We start from the raw sequence: 19,219 nt of genomic DNA, 5'->3' as shown, positions 1-19,219 counted from the left end.
ACCTGTGCCTTTAAAAAAATGTATGTAGTTCTGTCCTTGAGCTGTTCTTGTCTATTAATGTTCTGTATTATGTCATGTTTCATGTTTTGTGTGGACCCCAGGAAGAGTAGCTGCTGCTTTTGCAACAGCTAATGGGGATCCTAATAAAATACCTAATACCAAATCTTACAGTAACACGTATTGACATACAAATGCTATCTGACCTGTTTTGAAACATAATGGTATTAATCTCAGAAATGTCTTAATCCCCTTTTCAGGCAATAGCTTTAATAATATCAATGGAAATAGGGCCACTGAATAATGATATGGAAATGTTATTCACTAACTTTGAATATTTTTTGGGGTTGCAGTCTGTCTGCAACATTTCAGTTGTGACTGAAAACCATTTATGAAAACGGATCGGCCGGTTGCGTTACTTTCTTCCATTTGTGTGGAAGAGATTGGACATGCGGCGGATAAGAATGTGCTGGCGTAAGGTGTAGAATTACAGGGAAAATTTTTCTCAAGTCACGTTGGCTGCCCCCCCACAACTTGTCCCAATGCATAGAGGCGCGCTGCAAGCGGTATAAAGAGGCATCAGAACGCGAGGGGTCTTCCATTCATTCTCAGAACTCCTGACATTCAGGTGGATCTTGTCCTGCCGCGTAGCCGCAAGAATATCCCAAATAGCCATCACCATTATCAGGTCGGACAATGCTGCGAGTCAGGTGTCTCAGAGGAGGTAGCAGGGGGGCCGAGGCCGCCCATCTGATCGGAGCTATGGTTGGTATTTAGTTTCTGTTTTTTGTTTATTCAGAAATGTACAAAATCATAAAATGTGGAGATGTCTCAGGGGAGCGCAGCTGCGGCAAACAGCTGTTAGCTGTCACTCAGAGAAGTGGACACATTTCATTTCAGTTTTTTACAATCTGAAGATTTTTTTTTTTTTTATTGAGTTTGTTCTGATTAATTTGAACATTCTTCTTTCAAATAAAATGAATTGGCTATTTTTTCCACTTTCTTTTCACAGCAAAATGCTCAATTAAATGTAGGCCTACCAATCAAAAAGCAGGTAATTTTATTTCATGACTTGATTTTGTCCGGACATAGACGAGTTTTTGTTTCAAATAAAACGAATAGAGCAGCATTTCTTGCGTCACTCAATAATTTCGCTTGCTGTTCTCTGGAATTGTGAATTAAGTAAAATCCTTCTGCACGAAGTATAATGCAAAATTGATACAGAAATTAAAACATTAATTTATGGATTTATTGGAAGAGAAAGTTTCTGCTTTATTTGGAAGTGTTTAAGAGAAAAATGTGTCCGGCAGCATATTTTTGCGCGTGAGTGACAGTGGCCAGCTGTTACAGACAATGGAGCTGCCCTCCCTGAACCCACTGACACCGAGAGCTGCGCATGTGCCCGCAGACCCCTTGAAATTATATCTCCAACTGAGATAACTGCGTTTATCAAGCGCACCTTGACTCAAACCCTTTAGGCCTTATCGAACATTAGGCTTTAACACCTTATGCTGACAAATGGTTTTCCTTTTGACTTTGTGATGCTTCTGTCTTTGTGTAATGTAGAATGTGTATGATAAGGCTTACTGTAAGAGATTAAGCTAACAGGTCATTTAGTCCTAGGTCTACTTATCTTTAAACCCTAGTTCTCATGGTCATGACTTCAAAAATCCCCTCAGTTAAACTACTGATTGGAAAAGTATATTCAAAAATCCACACGGAAGCTTAACATCTTAATCAATTTGATTTGTGTGAATGTAATGTTATGGTAAAGCTGTGAACGGCCCTGTAATAATGTGTTGCGTTGGGTAGCTGACAGTGTGACCCAGTGGCATACAGCAGTTTCGCGCCCCGCAAGTTCTGAGCAACACATGTTTTTTTGGGGGGTGGAAAACAACTAACTTCCTACAATTCTACACATTTTGCCATGGGGAAAAGATAACAAATTTCAGTTTTATATCTAATCCCATGCTATTGTACACATTTTGCCATGAGGCTGAGAGAAAATGTTGCAGCTAATTTCCTGTCTCACTTTTTTTTTGCAATGATTGCGGAAGGCTGCGGGGGTGTGTGGGACACCAGTGGTGTGACCACACCATGACATGAGAGCAGATGATACTTATACAGCTTTTCATCTTTCTGCAGCTCGGCCGCGCGGTGACTGGCTGGGTGCAGGGCGTGTTCCAGAGGACCTCGAGTTCCGCCGCTGCCGCGTCCGCCGCGCAGCCCCAACGCGCCCTGGAGGAGGACGCTGTTACTGAGCCTGCGCAGCAGGAGTGCCCTGTCTGCGCGTACAACGAATGGGACCCGCTCGAGGAGGTGATTGTAGGCCGCGCCGAGAACGCGCGCGTGCCTCCTTTCACTGTAGAGGTCAAGGTAAGGTGATCAAATCAGAACTCACAATTATGTAGAACAAATCTACACTATTATGTTCAAACTAAAATGCATGCGCCATAAAATATATAAATATATTATTGCACTGAGTTGATGAAAAATTAGCCTATCGCAAATAGCAACAGCTTCCTTACAAAATACATTCACATCTTAATGGGACTCACCTGCTTAAATAAAATATAAATCATTTAAGTAAACTAATGAATGAAGAACCCATAGTGATGTATTAAACTCTTTCAACAGGCTAACACATATGAGAAGCATTGGCCCTTCTACCAGAAGTATGGGGGCCAAACCTTTCCTGAGGACCACTTGAAGAAAGCTGTTGCTGAGATTGAGGAAATGTGCAATATTCTCCGTATGGAGGGAGTCACAGTTCAGAGACCCGAACCCATGGACTGGTCCTTCGAGTACAAGACTCCAGACTTCAACTCTACTGGTAGGCAGAGGGGAGCGCTACGGGATTGATTGATTGGTTAATTGATTGGTTGGTTGAATGATTGATCGTTTGTTTGTTTGTGTGAATGGGTGATTAAGGGATTGATTGTTTGATGGAAGATTCACGACCTGAACATTGAGATTGAGTAAAAACCCTGTGTGTCTCTAACATGTCTACTCATATCTCCTCTTCTCCCCCCCCCCCCCCCCACCTCCCACACCCCCAGGCATGTACGCTGCCATGCCCAGAGACATCCTCATGGTGGTGGGGAATGAGATTATCGAAGCCCCCATGGCCTGGAGGTCCCGCTTCTTTGAGTACCGGGCCTACAGACCACTCATCAAGGAGTACTTCAGAAAGGGTGCCAAGTGGACCACCGCCCCAAAACCCACCATGTCTGATGAGCTGTACGATCAGGTGAGGTGTTAGATGGCATTCTGACCACGAGAGGAGCTCACTCACTTCCGAGTCCCTGGTCCTGTAGGGATCACATACTAAACAAGCGTTCACCGTGATGTAAATTGCTATTACTATACCTGGTATATATTACTCCAACTGTGCTTTGGCCTTATCTCATATCCCATGCTATAAGTGACATACTACCCATGAGATTAGGCCCAAGCTTAGTGTGTTTATACTACCCATGAGATTAGTCCCAAGGACAGGGTGTGTATGTTAGTCATGTGGCAAGGGGCCATTTTAAAGGTACACCGTTCATACATGATAACTTAATGGCTGTAGATAATCCCCCCCCCTCCCTCCCCCCTCCCTCCTTAAACTGAGACTCAGTGATGTGACATTGCCACAAGCAGCAGGGTGAACCAAAGATATTGCATATGAGTGTGATGCAAGAAGATGCACTCACACAGAGCTATTCATTGTAAATGTTTGTAGGCCTATGTAGCCAAATTGTATCTATGATCGTACGCTATCCATTCATGTTTTTTGTATGTTCTGTTTATATCTGTGAATTAACCAATGATATCAGGCCACACCCGGCCATGATTACAGACACCTGTGTGTGTCCTTTGACACTATATAAACTAGTGACCCGCAGTGTTTGTCATTATACCCTGATGAAGACAGCTTGTCTGTCCAAACGTTGGTTATTAGGTTATTCAATTATTGCATCTGAGCTCCTAGAGTGTGCGGATCTCCTTTTCTTTATCAAGCACTCACACAGAGTATCTACACCGGTACGCTTCACTCTGCTGCAGTGTGAGAGCTGCAGCCTGCCAACAACGGTGGAGAAGTTTAGCCTCGTGCTTCAACACTCTTAACTGTTGCGGATATCGGCCCGATACTGCTGTTGACTTTGTTTATCACTGAGTCTACCTTTAGACCTGTCAGTCTCTGACCTCTGTCTGACCCCCCTCCCCCCTCCAGGACTAACCTGTCTCTCTCTCTACCCTGTCTGTCTCTCTAACCTGTCTCTCTCTCTCTCTGCCCCCTCCAGGACTACCCTCTGTCTCTCTAACCTGTCTCTCTCTCTCTCTGCCACCTTCCAGGACTAACCTGTCTGTCTCTCTAACCTGTCTCTCTCTCTGCCTGCCTCCAGGACTAACCTGTCTGTCTCTCTAACCTGTCTCTCTCTCTGCCCCCTCCAGAACTACCCTCTGTATCTCTAACCTGTCTCTCTCTCTCTGCCCCTTCCAGGACTAACCTGTCTGTCTCTCTAACCTGTCTCTCTCTCTGCCTGCCTCCAGGACTAACCTGTCTGTCTCTCTAACCTGTCTCTCTCTCTGCCCCCCTCCAGGACTAACCTGTCTGTCTCTCTAACCTGTCTCTCTCTCTGCCCCCCCTCCAGGAGTACCCCATCCGTACGGTGGAGGACAGACACAAGCTGGCTGCCCAGGGAAAGTTTGTCACCACCGAACACGAGCCGTGCTTCGACGCCGCTGACTTCATCAGAGCTGGCAGGGATCTGTTCGTCCAGAGGAGTCAGGTATGGAGGCCACAATGCCAATAGCATCACGCTGTGTTCATCAGAGCTGGCAGGGATCTGTTCGTCCAGAGGAGTCAGGTATGGAGGCCACAATGCCAATAGCATCACGCTGTGTTCATCAGAGCTGGCAGGGATCTGTTCGTCCAGAGGAGTCAGGTATGGAGGCCACAATGCCAATAGCATCACGCTGTGTTCATCAGAGCTGGCAGGGATCTGTTCGTCCAGAGGAGTCAGGTATGGAGGCCACAATGCCAATAGCATCACGCTGTGTTCATCAGAGCTGGCAGGGATCTGTTCGTCCAGAGGAGTCAGGTATGGAGGCCACAATGCCAATAGCATCACGCTGTGTTCACTCCTTACTGAAAAGGGTTGCGGAGTGTGCAGCTTAGGTTCAGCGCTGCTGTGGTCAAAGTTCAGCCTTTTGGAATATTTTCTTAGCACCAGGCCAATGCTTTCCCTCATCAGAGAGACAGGTCATATGTATCTATCTCATCAGAGACCAGGCAGTGTTTCTATCTTCAGTCTGCTACAGAGAGCATAGATAGATAGATAGATAGATAGATAGATAGATAGATAGATAGATAGATAGATAGATAGATAGATAGATAGACAGACAGACAGACAGACAGACAGACAGACAGACAGACAGACAGACAGACAGACAGACAGACAGACAGACAGACAGACAGACAGACAGACAGACAGATAGATAGACAGACAGACAGACAGACAGACAGACAGACAGACAGACAGACAGACAGACAGACAGACAGACAGACAGACAGATAGACAGATAGACAGATAGACAGATAGACAGATAGATAGATAGATAGATAGATAGATAGATAGATAGAGTACTTGCCCAACAGAAGCCTACACTGCCTAGCTGCAATTAGATCCCCAGTCTGTTGCAAGAAGCAAGCCGACAGAAGCCGAAAGGACTGGTCTTTAGACTGATTCCTGGGTCACTGAACACATTGAGTCCCCGTTGAGGCCTTTAGTGTTTGTCAATGACCAAGTTCAGAGCCACTAATTAACACAATTACATAAAGGCCTAGAGGCCTACGCCTGGACCAGCTCTGTGGGACCACAGGGTTAACTAGTGATGGTAATGAATTGGGTAATGCAACACTTTATTTTATGTCCCAGTCTCAGAAAGTGTTTACCTGGTATTTACAAGTAAACTATGTGATATCAATAGGTACTTTCTGGAACATACTGTTGAAGAATTCAACGCAATGGGTAACTAACTACCTGGTACCAAATGGTGTATAGTTATTAGTACTAGATATTACTAAGCCATTATTAGGTATCATTTAACCACGTCATTCCAATTTATTGTTGATTGATTCCAGTCATTATTTCTCAATTTCCAGGTTACAAACTACATGGGGATTGAGTGGATGCGTCGGCATCTTGCCCCGGACTACAAGGTACACATCATATCGTTCAAGGACCCCAACCCCATGCATATTGACGCCACCTTCAACATCATCGGACCGGGACTGGTGCTGTCCAACCCTGACCGCCCTTGTCGCCAGGTCAGTCCGATGGAGAGAAAGAGAAAGAGGGAGGGAGGTTGGGAGGGGGGGGGGGGGGGGGAGAGGGAGGGAGTGAAGAGAGAATGAGAGGAGAGAGAGAGACGTGGCGGGATGGAGAGAGAGAGGGAGGGAGGGAGGGAGGTTGGGGGGGTGCAGAGAGAGAGAGGGAGGGAGTGAAGAGAGAATGAGAGGAGAGAGAGAGACGGGGCGGGATGGAGAGAGAGAGAGAGAGAGAGAGAGAGGGAGAGAGGGCGATTGAGAGCAACAAACAGGAGAGAGAAACAAGAGAGAAAGGGAAGGGGGATATCTAGTCAGTTGTACAACTGAATGCATTCAACTGAAATGTGTCTTCCACATTTAACCCAACCCCTCTGAATCAGAGAGAGGAGAGAGAGGAGAGAGAGGAGAGAGAGGAGAGAGAAACAAGAGAGAAACAAGAGAGAGAGGAGAGAGAAACAAGAGAGGGAGGAGAGAGAAACAAGAGAGGGAGGAGAGAGAAACAAGAGAGAGAGAGGAGAGAGAAACAAGAGAGAGAGGAGAGAGAAACAAGAGAGAGAGAGGAGAGAGAAACAAGAGAGAGAGGAGAGAGAAACAAGAGAGGGAGGAGAGAGAAACAAGAGAGAGAGAGGAGAGAGAAACAAGAGAGAGAGGAGAGAGAAACAAGAGAGAAACAAGAGAGAGGAGAGAGAAACAAGAGAGAAACAAGAGAGAGGAGAGAGAAACAAGAGAGAGAGGAGAGAGAGGAGAGAGAAACAAGAGAGAAACAAGAGAGAGAGGAGAGAGAAACAAGAGAGGGAGGAGAGAGAAACAAGAGAGAAACAAGAGAGAGAGGAGAGAGAAACAAGAGAGAAACAAGAGAGAAACAAGAGAGAGAGGAGAGAGAAACAAGAGAGAGAGGAGAGAGAAACAAGAGAGGGAGGAGAGAGAAACAAGAGAGAGAGAGGAGAGAGAAACAAGAGAGAGGAGAGAGAAACAAGAGAGAAACAAGAGAGAGAGGAGAGAGAAACAAGAGAGAGAGGAGAGAGAAACAAGAGAGAGAGGAGAGAGAAACAAGAGAGAAACAAGAGAGAGGAGAGAGAAACAAGAGAGAAACAAGAGAGAAACAAGAGAGAAACAAGAGAGAGAGGAGAGAGAAACAAGAGAGAGAGAGGAGAGAGAAACAAGAGAGAGAGAGGAGAGAGAAACAAGAGAGAGAGGAGAGAGAAACAAGAGAGAGAGGAGAGAGAAACAAGAGAGAGAGGAGAGAGAAACAAGAGAGAAACAAGAGAGAGAGGAGAGAGAAACAAGAGAGAGAGAGGAGAGAGAAACAAGAGAGAGAGGAGAGAGAAACAAGAGAGAGAAACAAGAGAGAGAGAGGAGAGAGAAACAAGAGATGACCCTCCTGACCAGTTTGACCTTTCCCCCTGTATATACAGTCCTGCAGTGCCCTCTAGTAGAGTGATGCTGTAACCGATACAACTCTACATGGGAAGAGACTTCTGTCTGACCCACAGCATCTCTGATTTCTCTCCTTCAGGTGGAGATGTTTGAGAAGGCCGGGTGGACCGTGGTGAAGCCTCCAACTCCTCTGATTCCAGATGGTATGATGTTGTTGTTGTTGTTATTGTTATTGTTGTTGTTTGAGAATTCAAGACACCTATCAACAAAAGACAGCCCTATTTCTAGCACTTCCTGATTTGTTGACAGACAACTGTCGGTGTGGTCTTTTTTCATGGTGTGATGATATCTACGAGTGTCTGGTTAGTACATCTACCTGTTCTCCCATCAGATCACCCTCTGTGGATGTCCTCTAAGTGGCTGTCTATGAATGTCCTGATGCTGGATCCCAAACGGGTCATGTGTGATGCCAATGAGCATACCATCCACAAGATGTTTGAGGACCTTGGTGAGTGGAATACCACCTACATGTATGACCTATGACAGTTCATTAGAATCCCTCCACTAAGTATTTTATCCAAACATTTAGTATCTTTATTTAGGGATTGATTGATTTATTAGTTTGTCTAAGTTAGTTCAGATAAAGTTCCAAAACAGACCTTTTGACAACTGCCATCGAATAATGGATACTATTTACTCCTTCCTCTCATTTATCCGACTCCCTCCCTCCCTCCCCCCCTCCGTCCCTCCCTCCCTCCCTCCCTCCCTCCCTCCCTCCCTCCCTCCGTTCTCCAGGTATCAAGACCATCAAGGTGAATATCCGCCACGCCAACTCCCTGGGAGGAGGCTTCCACTGCTGGACCACCGACGTGCGTCGCCGTGGTACCCTCGAGTCCTACTTCCACTAGCCACGCCAGAAACGGGCAGTTTTTATTGAGCTTAAGTAAGGTTGAAGTCCCAATCAACAATCTGCAGTTGATTTTTCCTTTAAAAAAAAATGAAAACCACATGTGTTGATTTAAAGTAAACAGTCCTGTGCATGACAGTGCCTTTCGCGACTACGCTTGGTTCTGAGTTTAATTTTAACGCTCAACAACAATAAAAGTTTTAAAAAACTCTCTTTTAGAGAGAGAAAAAGAGAAGTACTCAATAACCTCAATAAATACTGCATTTCTGGCTTGGCTATTGTGAAGCAACGTTGTACCATCTGAATGACTCTGAGTTAACATCAAAACGAGTGGTTTGTAAAGAGGGCAGGGCAGGCTACTCTATAGGTGTGATGATGATGACATCACATTTGGCCCGCGTCTGAAATGGCACCCTATTCACTATATAGTGCACTACTTTTGACCACTACTTCCTTTTTATGAACTCAGAAAAAAATATCAACATTCATCCACTGTATTATCAATTGATGCTGCCATATGATCTTTTTTTTTATATGATTTTTTTAATTCAAAAGAATGTCTCAAAGTTTTTATAGTAGAACACTATTATTAAACAATATGGATTTCTTATCTCAGGTATTTTATATATTGTAAAAAAAAATTAAAAAAAGAGAGAGAGAAAATAATGACTTAAACGGGACAAATGGATACTATATTTGTATTTTTCATACATTTTATTTGGGCTCATACATTTTATTTGGGCTCATACATTTAATTTGGGCTCATACCTTTTTCATTGTTTCCCAGAAATTAGCCTTTTTTATATCTTTGCTTAAAAGGAGAATGAGGTCCATATCAGATATTGTGATACCTTGCAGACCTGGGTCAAATATCAAATACTTTCAAATACTGCACTTAATTTAGTTTGGACCGGTAGAATGGAACCGATGTAATATGGTCCCAGAAGTACAAACGCCAAGCTAAATCAAGTGCACCTCAAACACTTTCAAGTACATGTATTTTTCAAGTATTTTACGTAAGTATTATAAACAAGTATTTTACAAGTATTTTATACTATGTATTTGACCCAGTCTGATATCTTATGCCTCTGCTGTCTTCTACAATAGCAACTGAGCCAGATCTATGCTAGTTATTTTCATTACACTGCTAAAGCTGCTTCTACGTTTGCATGGTCAAAAGACCTACAGGGTTCAGGAGGTCTCTGGATGCATCCCAAATGGCACCCTAATCCCTATATAGTGCATAAAGTAGTGCACTATATATGGAATAGGGTGCCATTTGGGATGCACCATGTGTTTATGTAATTATATAGTTTTTAGTTTACGTTCATAGTAGTTTTCTCCTTGATACACATGTAATGTACTCTTGAAGATCAAGTGTTTTGAATCTTGAATTGATGTTCGATTGACCCATAACATTAAAGATGGCTCAAGGATGCAATATCAATTATAAAAAATAAATGATAAAAAAATGTTTGAGAAATATTTCATTATTATTCATTATTATTACAATATCATTATTGTTATATTATCTATCTATCTATCTATCTATCTATCTATCTATCTATCTATCTATCTATCTATCTATCTATCTATCTATCTATCTATCTATCTATCTATCTATCTATCTATCTATCTATCTATCTATCTATCTATCTATCTATCTATCTATCTATCTATCTATCTATCTATCTACCTACAGTGAGGGAAAAAAAATATTTGATCCCCATGCCAGGTTTATTTGAACAGTGAGAGACAGAATAACAAGAAATAAATCTAGAAAAACGCATGTCAAAAATGTTATACATTGATTTGCATTTTAATGAGGGAAATAAGTATTTGACCCCCCAAAACATGACTTAGTACTTGGTGGCAAAACCCTTGTTGGCAATCACAGATGTCAGACGCTTCTTGTAGTTGGCCACCAGGTTTGCACACATCTCAGGAGGGATTTTGTTCCACTCCTCTTTGCAGATCTTCTCCAAGTCATTAAGGTTTCGAGGCTGACGTTTGGCAACTTGAACCTTCAGCTCCCTCCACAGATTTTCTATGGGATTAAGGTCTGGAGACTGGCTAGGCCACTCCAGGACCTTAATGTGCTTCTTCTTGAGCCACTCCTTTGTTGCCTTGGCCGTGTGTTTTGGGTCATTGTCATGCTGGAATACCCATCCAACGACCCATTTTCAATGCCCTGGCTGAGGGAAGGAGGTTCTCACCCAAGATTTGACGGTACATGGCCCCGTCCATCGTCCCTTTGATGCGGTGAATTGTAGACCTACACAAGGCTGGAATGGTCTACAAGACCATCGCCAAGCAGCTTGGTGAGAAGGTGACAACAGTTGGTGCGATTATTCGCAAATGGAAGAAACACAAAATAACTGTCAATCTCCCTCGGCCTGGGGCTCCATGCAAGATCTCACCTCGTGGAGTTGCAATGATCATGAGAACGGTGAGGAATCAGCCCAGAACTACACGGGAGGATCTTGTCAATGATCTCAAGGCAGCTGGGACCATAGTCACCAAGAAAACAATTGGTAACACACTACGCCGTGAAGGACTGAAATCCTGCAGCGCCCGCAAAGTCCCCCTGCTCAAGAAAGCACATATACCTGCCCGTCTGAAGTTTGCCAATGAACATCTGAATGATTCAGAGGAGAACTGGGTGAAAGTGTTGTGGTCAGATGAGACCAAAATGGAGCTCTTTGGCATCAACTCAACTCGCCGTGTTTGGAGGAGGAGGAATGCTGCCTATGACCCCAAGAACACCATCGCCACCGTCAAACATGGAGGTGGAAACATTATGCTTTGGGGGTGTTTTTCTGCTAAGGGGACAGGACAACTTCACTGCATCAAAGGGACGATGGACGGGGCCATGTACCGTCAAATCTTGGGTGAGAACCTCCTTCCCTCAGCCAGGGCATTGAAAATGGGTTGTGGATGGGTATTCCAGCATGACAATGACCAAAAACACACTGCCAAGGCAACAAAGGAGTGGCTCAAGAAGAGCACATTAAGGTCCTGGATTGGCCTAGCCAGTCTTCATCCCATAGAAAATCTGTGGAGGGAGCTGAAGGTTCGAGTTGCCAAACGTTAGCCTCGAAACCTTAATGACTTGGAGAAGATCTGCAAAGAGGAGTGGGACAAAATCCCTCCTGAGAAGTGTGCAAACCTGGTGGCCAACTACGAGAAACGTCTGACCTCTGTGATTGCTAACAAGGGTTTTGCCACCAAGTACTAAGTCATGTTTTGCAGAGGGGTCAAATACTTATTTCCCTCATTAAAATGCAAATCAATTTATAACATGTTTGACATGCGTTTTTCTGGATTTTTTTGTTGTTTTGCAAACGTACAAAATCAGCACGGGATCAAATACTTTTTTCCCTTCACTGTAATTACACTCATACACCTTCACCTGCATATAAATTGCCCTTGTTTGTTTTGTATTGTGTTATTCTGTCTTTAAAACGGTTTCATAGGACTATGAGTGGCACTGCCATGCCTCTGTTGTGTTTGAAAAGCTGAAGCCAACTATCTTTTCAATGTGTGTTCTTGTTTTTCATGACACAAGCACACAGGCTGTGTTTAGACAGGCAGCCCAATTCTGATCATTATTTCACAAATTTTCACGAATTGGTCTGTAACCACGGCCACAGTAGCGTAACCAAGTTACAGGAAAGCCTCCTGTAAAACAACAGTCGGCCGCTCTAGCAGCTCAACATTTCCCCTTCCCCCCCCCCCCAAGTGTGCAAGGTTGATTCCAAGTCTTTGAGGTGACAGGACATTAGTGTGTCCTGATTGGGCGAGGAGACAAAGTAACCAGTAGTGGTTGTAGTTATGGGGCCTGACCAGCTTGCACAGCTAACTGGTCATTCTGGGCAAGCTGCAGCGACAAGGACACTATCCTTCCTGTATGACTGGCAGGGTATTCAGGGCTGGGTGGTGATCAGTTTCCATTTCTACAACAGTTGGGTGCAGGCTCTCACCACGAGTGCCTGCACCCAAGTGCCAAAAGAGACCCTTTGACTAACTGGAATGTTATCTCAGCCTGACTGATGCTGGGGATCACAAGAAGTTGGTGGCACCTTAACTGGGGAGAACAGGCTCAGTGGAATAGGTGGAATGGTATCAAATACATCAAACACATGGTTGCCATTCGCTCCGTTCCAGACATTATTATGAGCCATCCTCCCCTCAGCAGCCTCCACTGCTGGGGATACTCCAGTAGTGGAATGGTTGGTTGTCTGGTTGTGAAGGAGAGACTGTGAAAGGGCTGTCACAAATAGACCTGCCCTTAGATATTTTTAACACCTAATTGACCCGTGGGTGGAGTTTTTTTATGTTGAATGTGCACAACAAGTCCTGCAGGTCACGTCCGACATATTCCTTTATATTCCTTTGGAAGTCGGGTAGGATGATTATTTGGCTGATATTTACTGTGGTTGGCTGTGATCACGGTCTGTGGAAGGCCCAGCAGGAGATGAGGAGCGTGACAGAACCTGTGAGGGTGACCTCAGTTTACCTAGAGGTTACTTAGAGTGTAGGTCATCGACTATGACTAAGAAGCCTTGGTTATGAGGGACGTAGCACAGCTCCACACACATAGGACAGCGGAGTCACTGACCACCTTCCGGAGACACTTGAAACCCTACCTCTTTAAGGTATACCTGGGATAGTATAAAAGTAATCCTTCTATCCCCCCCCCACCACCCCCCCCCCAAAAAAAAAAAAATATATAAATATATACATAAAAATAAAAATAAATGTACAAACTAAAAAATAATTACAAAATAATAATAAAATAAAAAAAGATAAACCAATTAATAATTATAATAATAATTATAATAATCATTACAAAAAAACAAATATAAAAATAAATAAACAACAAAAATAAAAAACAACAACAATATATATATAAAAAATATGAAAATTACAAAAAATCTCTAAAATTAAACAATTTGACATTTTTTTAAGAAAGTTCAAAAATGAAAGACAATAAAAATAGATGTATATATAGACAAAAAATTTATAATAATAATAATTGTAAAGTGGTTGTCCCACTGGCTATCAGAAGGTGAATGCACCAATTTGTAAGTTGCTCTGGGTAAGAGCGTCTGCTAAATGACGTAAATGTAAATGTAAATGTTTATACAGTACAAGATGATGCCTGGGCTCTGATGGACAGGGGTTGTAGAGGTGGTGGAACTGATCTGGCATGGTGCACAAAGAACGCTATCTCCCAGCCAATCCCCAGCCTCCTTACACCATCACATACATGATCACATGTTTAAGTTGAACCATCCTAAGGGGCCTCTTGTTTGTCATACTGTAGATGGCATTATGTCCTTATAGGGATGTTGGGATTACTGAAACAGTTTCCCAGACCAACGCATGAGTCACCACAGCATGAGAGCTCATACTTCACATGCGAGTCCAGTTCAGGTGTTACATGGGTTGGCCAGCCGTGGGTGGTTGCTAGTCCAGTTCAGGTGTTACATGGGCTGGCCAGCCGTGGGTGGTTGCTAGTCCAGTTCAGGTGTTACATGGGTTGGCCAGCCATGGGTGGTTGCTAGTCCAGTTCAGGTGTTACATGGGTTGGCCAGCCATGGGTGGTTGCTAGTCCAGTTCAGGTGTTACATGGGTTGGCCAGCCATGGGTGGTTGCTAGTCCAGTTCAGGTGTTACATGGGTTGGCCAGCCGTGGGTGGTTGCTAGTCCAGTTCAGGTGTTACATGGGCTGGCCAGCCGTGGGTGGTTGCTAGTCCAGTTCAGGTGTTACATGGGTTGGCCAGCCGTGGGTGGTTGCTAGTCCAGTTCAGGTGTTACATGGGTTGGCCAGCCGTGGGTGGTTGCTAGTCCAGTTCAGGTGTTACATGGGTTGGCCAGCCATGGGTGGTTGCTAGTCCAGTTCAGGTGTTACATGGGCTGGCCAGCCGTGGGTGGTTGCTAGTCCAGTTCAGGTGTTACATGGGTTGGCCAGCCGTGGGTGGTTGCTAGTCCAGTTCAGGTGTTACATGGGTTGGCCAGCCGTGGGTGGTTGCGAGTCCAGTTCAGGTGTTACATGGGTTGGCCAGCCATGGGTGGTTGCTAGTCCAGTTCAGGTGTTACATGGGCTGGCCAGCCGTGGGTGGTTGCTAGTCCAGTTCAGGTGTTACATGGGTTGGCCAGCCATGGGTGGTTGCTAGTCCAGTTCAGGTGTCACAGGGCTGGCCAGCCATGGGTGGTTGCCTTGATTTGGCGCAAACATAGATGTCTATGTTTGGTTCAGATTTGGTGCGGTCCGGACTTGATTTCAACGTAGACGGACATTGATTTTTGGTCTAGTCCAGACCAAATCTGAACCAATCATAGACGTCTATGTTTGGTTCAAATATTGTCTGGTCTGGACCAGCCTTGATTTGGCCCAATGATAGACGTCTATAAATGACATATTTTCAACTTTCATTCAGATCCGAAAATGAACCTGATTTTATCATCCGGAAAATATGTATTTTCCCCTTTCATCCAGAACCTAAATTGAACCTAACTTCAACATCTGGAAAAGACGGATTTTAGACATCTTTTCAATTTCATTTTGCTTACTGGGACTATTCTAGTTTTGCAGGGCAGCAATACTTTTTTCTTGCCCAGGGCGGCAGAATGCCCAGCCCTGAATACCCTGAATGGCCCAGCCTTAAACACAGGAGGAGTAAAGGCCCAGTGCACTAATTTAGTGAGAGAGAAGAAAATAAATAGTGCACTGCAGATGGCTATATTGGTCCACTAATACAGGAGGAGTAAAGGCCCAGTGCACTACTTTAGTAAAAAATAAAAAATAAACATATTTTCAGGAGGTGCTATAGTACCCTCAGCACCCCTACTATGGTCTGAGCACACTTGCTTTCCGTAGAGCAGATTCCTCTAGCCACAACATTTAAAAAAACATGTGTAACTGTATGGATTTTTGTACCATACAGCACTGAATGAGATAAGCACTGAATGAGAGCAAATGTGACTTGTGGAAAGTTGTCTATTAATCAGCTACCAAAAAGCAAAGCATACGTTCATCATAAATATTAGTAGTTTATATTTCTGCCTATTGTAGCTCTGTGTTTACAGGTCTATAATTCCAAGACGGATTAAGATATCCTAACGCTGTTTATTTGTGTATGTAGTGCAGGCAACCGACTACTTATATTCCATATTTGAGCAATATCAGATCTTGCAATATTGGGTTACATGAGCATATGTGGCCCACCCCACCCTCCTCCAGACAAGCATTATTCTGCAGGTTTTGAGTTTAAGGTATGTGTCACAATAACTATCAATTTAACCAGTTTTGCAGTAAAATCTTTTTTCACAACTATCCATTTCATAAATGGGAGACATTAGAGATGTGATAAAACATGGTTGTGTTTTGTTCTACCTCAAAAGTGAAAGCCCTTTTTGAGGATTTGCCACAGACAGAACATTATTAGCCTGTTGCTTCTCATTAGCTATAGGTCGCTCTCTAGGGGCGGTCCTTGAGAATTGCAGTTGTCGTGTGTCCCGCTTCAAGAAATAAAAACACCTGAATGCGGTCTGGTGAAGGGCGAAATTATGAATTGTAAACTCGTTGGCGCTCATTCAAATGTTTTAAGGTGAATTGCCACAGGGAGAGGTGGTAAACTAACATAATTGAAGAAGAAAATAGCGTATTTTAGTTAGAAGCGTTATCTCGCTTAGTTAGAGAAAAGTTGTTTAGCCTAGCTGTTCAATGGACTAGTTGTTGAATAAACACGGTGGTCCAAATAGGCAGATAGCTGCGCGCTTTTACGCACACGGTAGCATAGTTACCATGCAGGTACGATGACAAACCCGGTGTCGACCGTAAATGTGAATGGAAGAAAGGCAAAGCTGACGAGATTTTGGGCGGTTCGAGATGGAAGGCAACAGTAGGCCAATAGAAAAAGAGACGTCGGGAAATAATGGACCACAGTCACCGCAACCCGAGGTTTGACCATTTATTATTTTATAATCTTTATAAATGTAAGTTAATGAACGTAGGCCTACTCTATAGCCTACAATGAATGCATATTGCTATTATACTAGAGACTATGATAGGAGGACAGGCTTGGTTATTTTACATTCTAGCTGCCTGTGATAGAAGGAAAGTTAGCAGATGGCTCCTGGCTGACAGGAAGCTTCATGTCACTTAGAAGCCTTCCTGCTGATCCCTGATCAGATTGACACCACAACAGGACAGTACAGAATGTAGGCTACAGTCACTGGGTCGTGTTGTGGGCTTGAAAGGGCTTATTTACTAGACTGAGATCTTACCTTATATACAGTACACCATGTTCATGTTCATGTTTAGTCTTTCGCCACATGAATTGACCATTGTGGACTAAACTGTTTAATAACAGTGGTATAATCATGACCATTGTGGACTAAAGTGTTTAATAACAGTGGTATAATCATGACCATTGTGGACTAAAGTGTTTAATAACAGTGGTATAATCATGACCATTGTGGACTAAACTGTTTAATAACAGTGGTATAATCATGACCATTGTGGACTAAACTGTTTAATAACAGTGGTATAATCATGACCATTGTGGACTAAACTGTTTAATAACAGTGGTATAATCATGACCATTGTGGACTAAACTGTTTAATAACAGTGGTATAATCATGACCATTGTGGACTAAACTGTTTAATAACAGTGGTATAATCATGACCATTGTGGACTAAACTGTTTAATAACAGTGGTATAATCATGACCATTGTGGACTAAACTGTTTAATAACAGTGGTATAATCATGACCATTGTGGACTAAACTGTTTAATAACAGTGGTATAATCATGACCATTGTGGAATAAACTGTTTAATAACAGTGGTATAATCATGACCATTGTGGACTAAAGTGTTTAATAACAGTGGTATAATCATGACCATTGTGGACTAAAGTGTTTAATAACAGTGGTATAATCATGACCATTGTGGACTAAACTGTTTAATAACAGTGGTATAATCATGACCATTGTGGACTAAACTGTTTAATAACAGTGGTATAATCATGACCATTGTGGACTAAAGTGTTTAATAACAGTGGTATAATCATGACCATTGTGGACTACACAGATTCATAACAGCTGTATAAACATGATATGGATCTATTTTCAGCAAAGTCCTCAGTATGAACAACATAACACACATTACACTCCCATATTTAACCCCTGATACCTGCAGTAAATGAATAACCTCCCTGATGTGACTACTGGAGTATGTACTGGGGGCTATATCCATATATGATAGTATGTACTGGGGGCTATATCCATATATGATAGTATGTACTGGGGCTATAGCCATATCTGATATTATGTACTGGGGCTATATCCATATCGGATAGTATGTACTGGGGCTATATCCATATCGGAGAGTATGTACTGGGGGCTATAGCCATATCTGATATTATGTACTGTGGCTATAGCCATATCTGATAGAATGTACTGTGGCTATAGCCATATCTGATAGTATGTACTGGGGCTATAGCCATATCTGATAGTATGTACTGGGGCTATAGCCATATCTGATAGCATGTACTGTGGCTATAGCCATATATGATAGCATGTACTGTGGCTATAGCCATATCTGATAGTATGTACTGTGGCTATAGCCATATCTGATAGCATGTACTGGGGCTATAGCCATATCTGATAGTATGTACTGGGGCTATATCCATATCGGATAGTATGTACTGGGGCTATATCCATATCGGAGAGTATGTACTGGGGGCTATAGCCATATCTGATATTATGTACTGTGGCTATAGCCATATCTGATAGAATGTACTGTGGCTATAGCCATATCTAATAGCATGTACTGTGGCTATAGCCATATATGATAGCATGTACTGTGGCTATAGCCATATCTGATAGCATGTACTGTGGCTATAGCCATATCTGATAGCATGTACTGTGGCTATAGCCATATCTGATAGCATGTACTGTGGCTATAGCCATATCTGATAGCATGTACTGTGGCTATAGCCATATTTGATAGCATGTACTGTGGCTATAGCCATATCTGATAGCATGTACTGTGGCTATAGCCATATCTGATAGCATGTACTGTGGCTATAGCCATATTTGATAGCATGTACTGTGGCTATAGCCATATCTGATAGCATGTACTGTGGCTATAGCCATATCTGATAGCATGTACTGTGGCTATAGCCATATCTGATAGCATGTACTGTGGCTATAGCCATATCTGATAGCATGTACTGTGGCTATAGCCATACCTGATAGCATGTACTGTGGCTATAGCCATATCATGTAGTCTGAGTATGTAGGGTTCAAAAGCATCCTCAATGAACCCTACATACTCAGACTACATACTATCAGATATGATCGTAGACGTCCTCAATGAATAATAATAATAATATGCCATTTAGCAGACGCTTTTATCCAAAGCGACTTACAGTCATGCGTGCATACATTTTTGTGTATGGGTGGTCCTCTGTAGCTCAGCTGGTAGAGCACGGCGCTTGTAACGCCAGGGTAGTGGGTTCGATCCCCGGGACCACCCATACACAAAAATGTATGCACGCATGACTGTAAGTCGTTTTGGATAAAAGCGTCTGCTAAATGGCATATTA

General features: G+C 43.2%; 1 protein-coding gene across 1 annotated transcript; it reads left to right on the top strand.

Moving 5' to 3' along the window:
• The first annotated feature begins 666 nt into the window (after positions 1 to 666).
• On the top strand, positions 667 to 8,778 carry LOC311124496 (glycine amidinotransferase, mitochondrial). The gene is made up of 9 exons (XM_084198634.1): positions 667 to 762; positions 2,143 to 2,373; positions 2,635 to 2,830; positions 3,057 to 3,247; positions 4,638 to 4,775; positions 6,152 to 6,316; positions 7,833 to 7,896; positions 8,085 to 8,201; positions 8,489 to 8,778. The coding sequence occupies exons 1-9, from the start codon at positions 694 to 696 to the stop codon at positions 8,599 to 8,601; spliced, it is 1,284 nt and encodes a 427-aa protein (XP_084054760.1). The 5' UTR covers positions 667 to 693; the 3' UTR covers positions 8,602 to 8,778.
• Positions 8,779 to 19,219: the final 10,441 nt, after the last annotated feature.

Source organism: Coregonus lavaretus, assembly GCF_964263955.1.
Source record: "Coregonus lavaretus genome assembly, contig: HAP1_SCAFFOLD_588, whole genome shotgun sequence".
NCBI classification, from domain to species: domain Eukaryota; kingdom Metazoa; phylum Chordata; class Actinopteri; order Salmoniformes; family Salmonidae; genus Coregonus; species Coregonus lavaretus.
The sequence above is the reverse complement of the archived record's forward strand: the minus strand, read 5'-3'. Positions and strand labels throughout refer to the sequence as shown.

Bases quoted from the DNA above. Each gene is read 5' to 3' on its own strand.
- LOC311124496 (XM_084198634.1), top strand. From the start codon at position 694: ATGCTGCGAGTCAGGTGTCTCAGAGGAGGTAGCAGGGGGGCCGAGGCC. The intron at 2,831-3,056 runs GTAGGCAGAGGG...CCACACCCCCAG, and splicing joins TCCAGACTTCAACTCTACTG to GCATGTACGCTGCCATGCCC. The intron at 6,317-7,832 runs GTCAGTCCGATG...TCTCTCCTTCAG, and splicing joins CTGACCGCCCTTGTCGCCAG to GTGGAGATGTTTGAGAAGGC.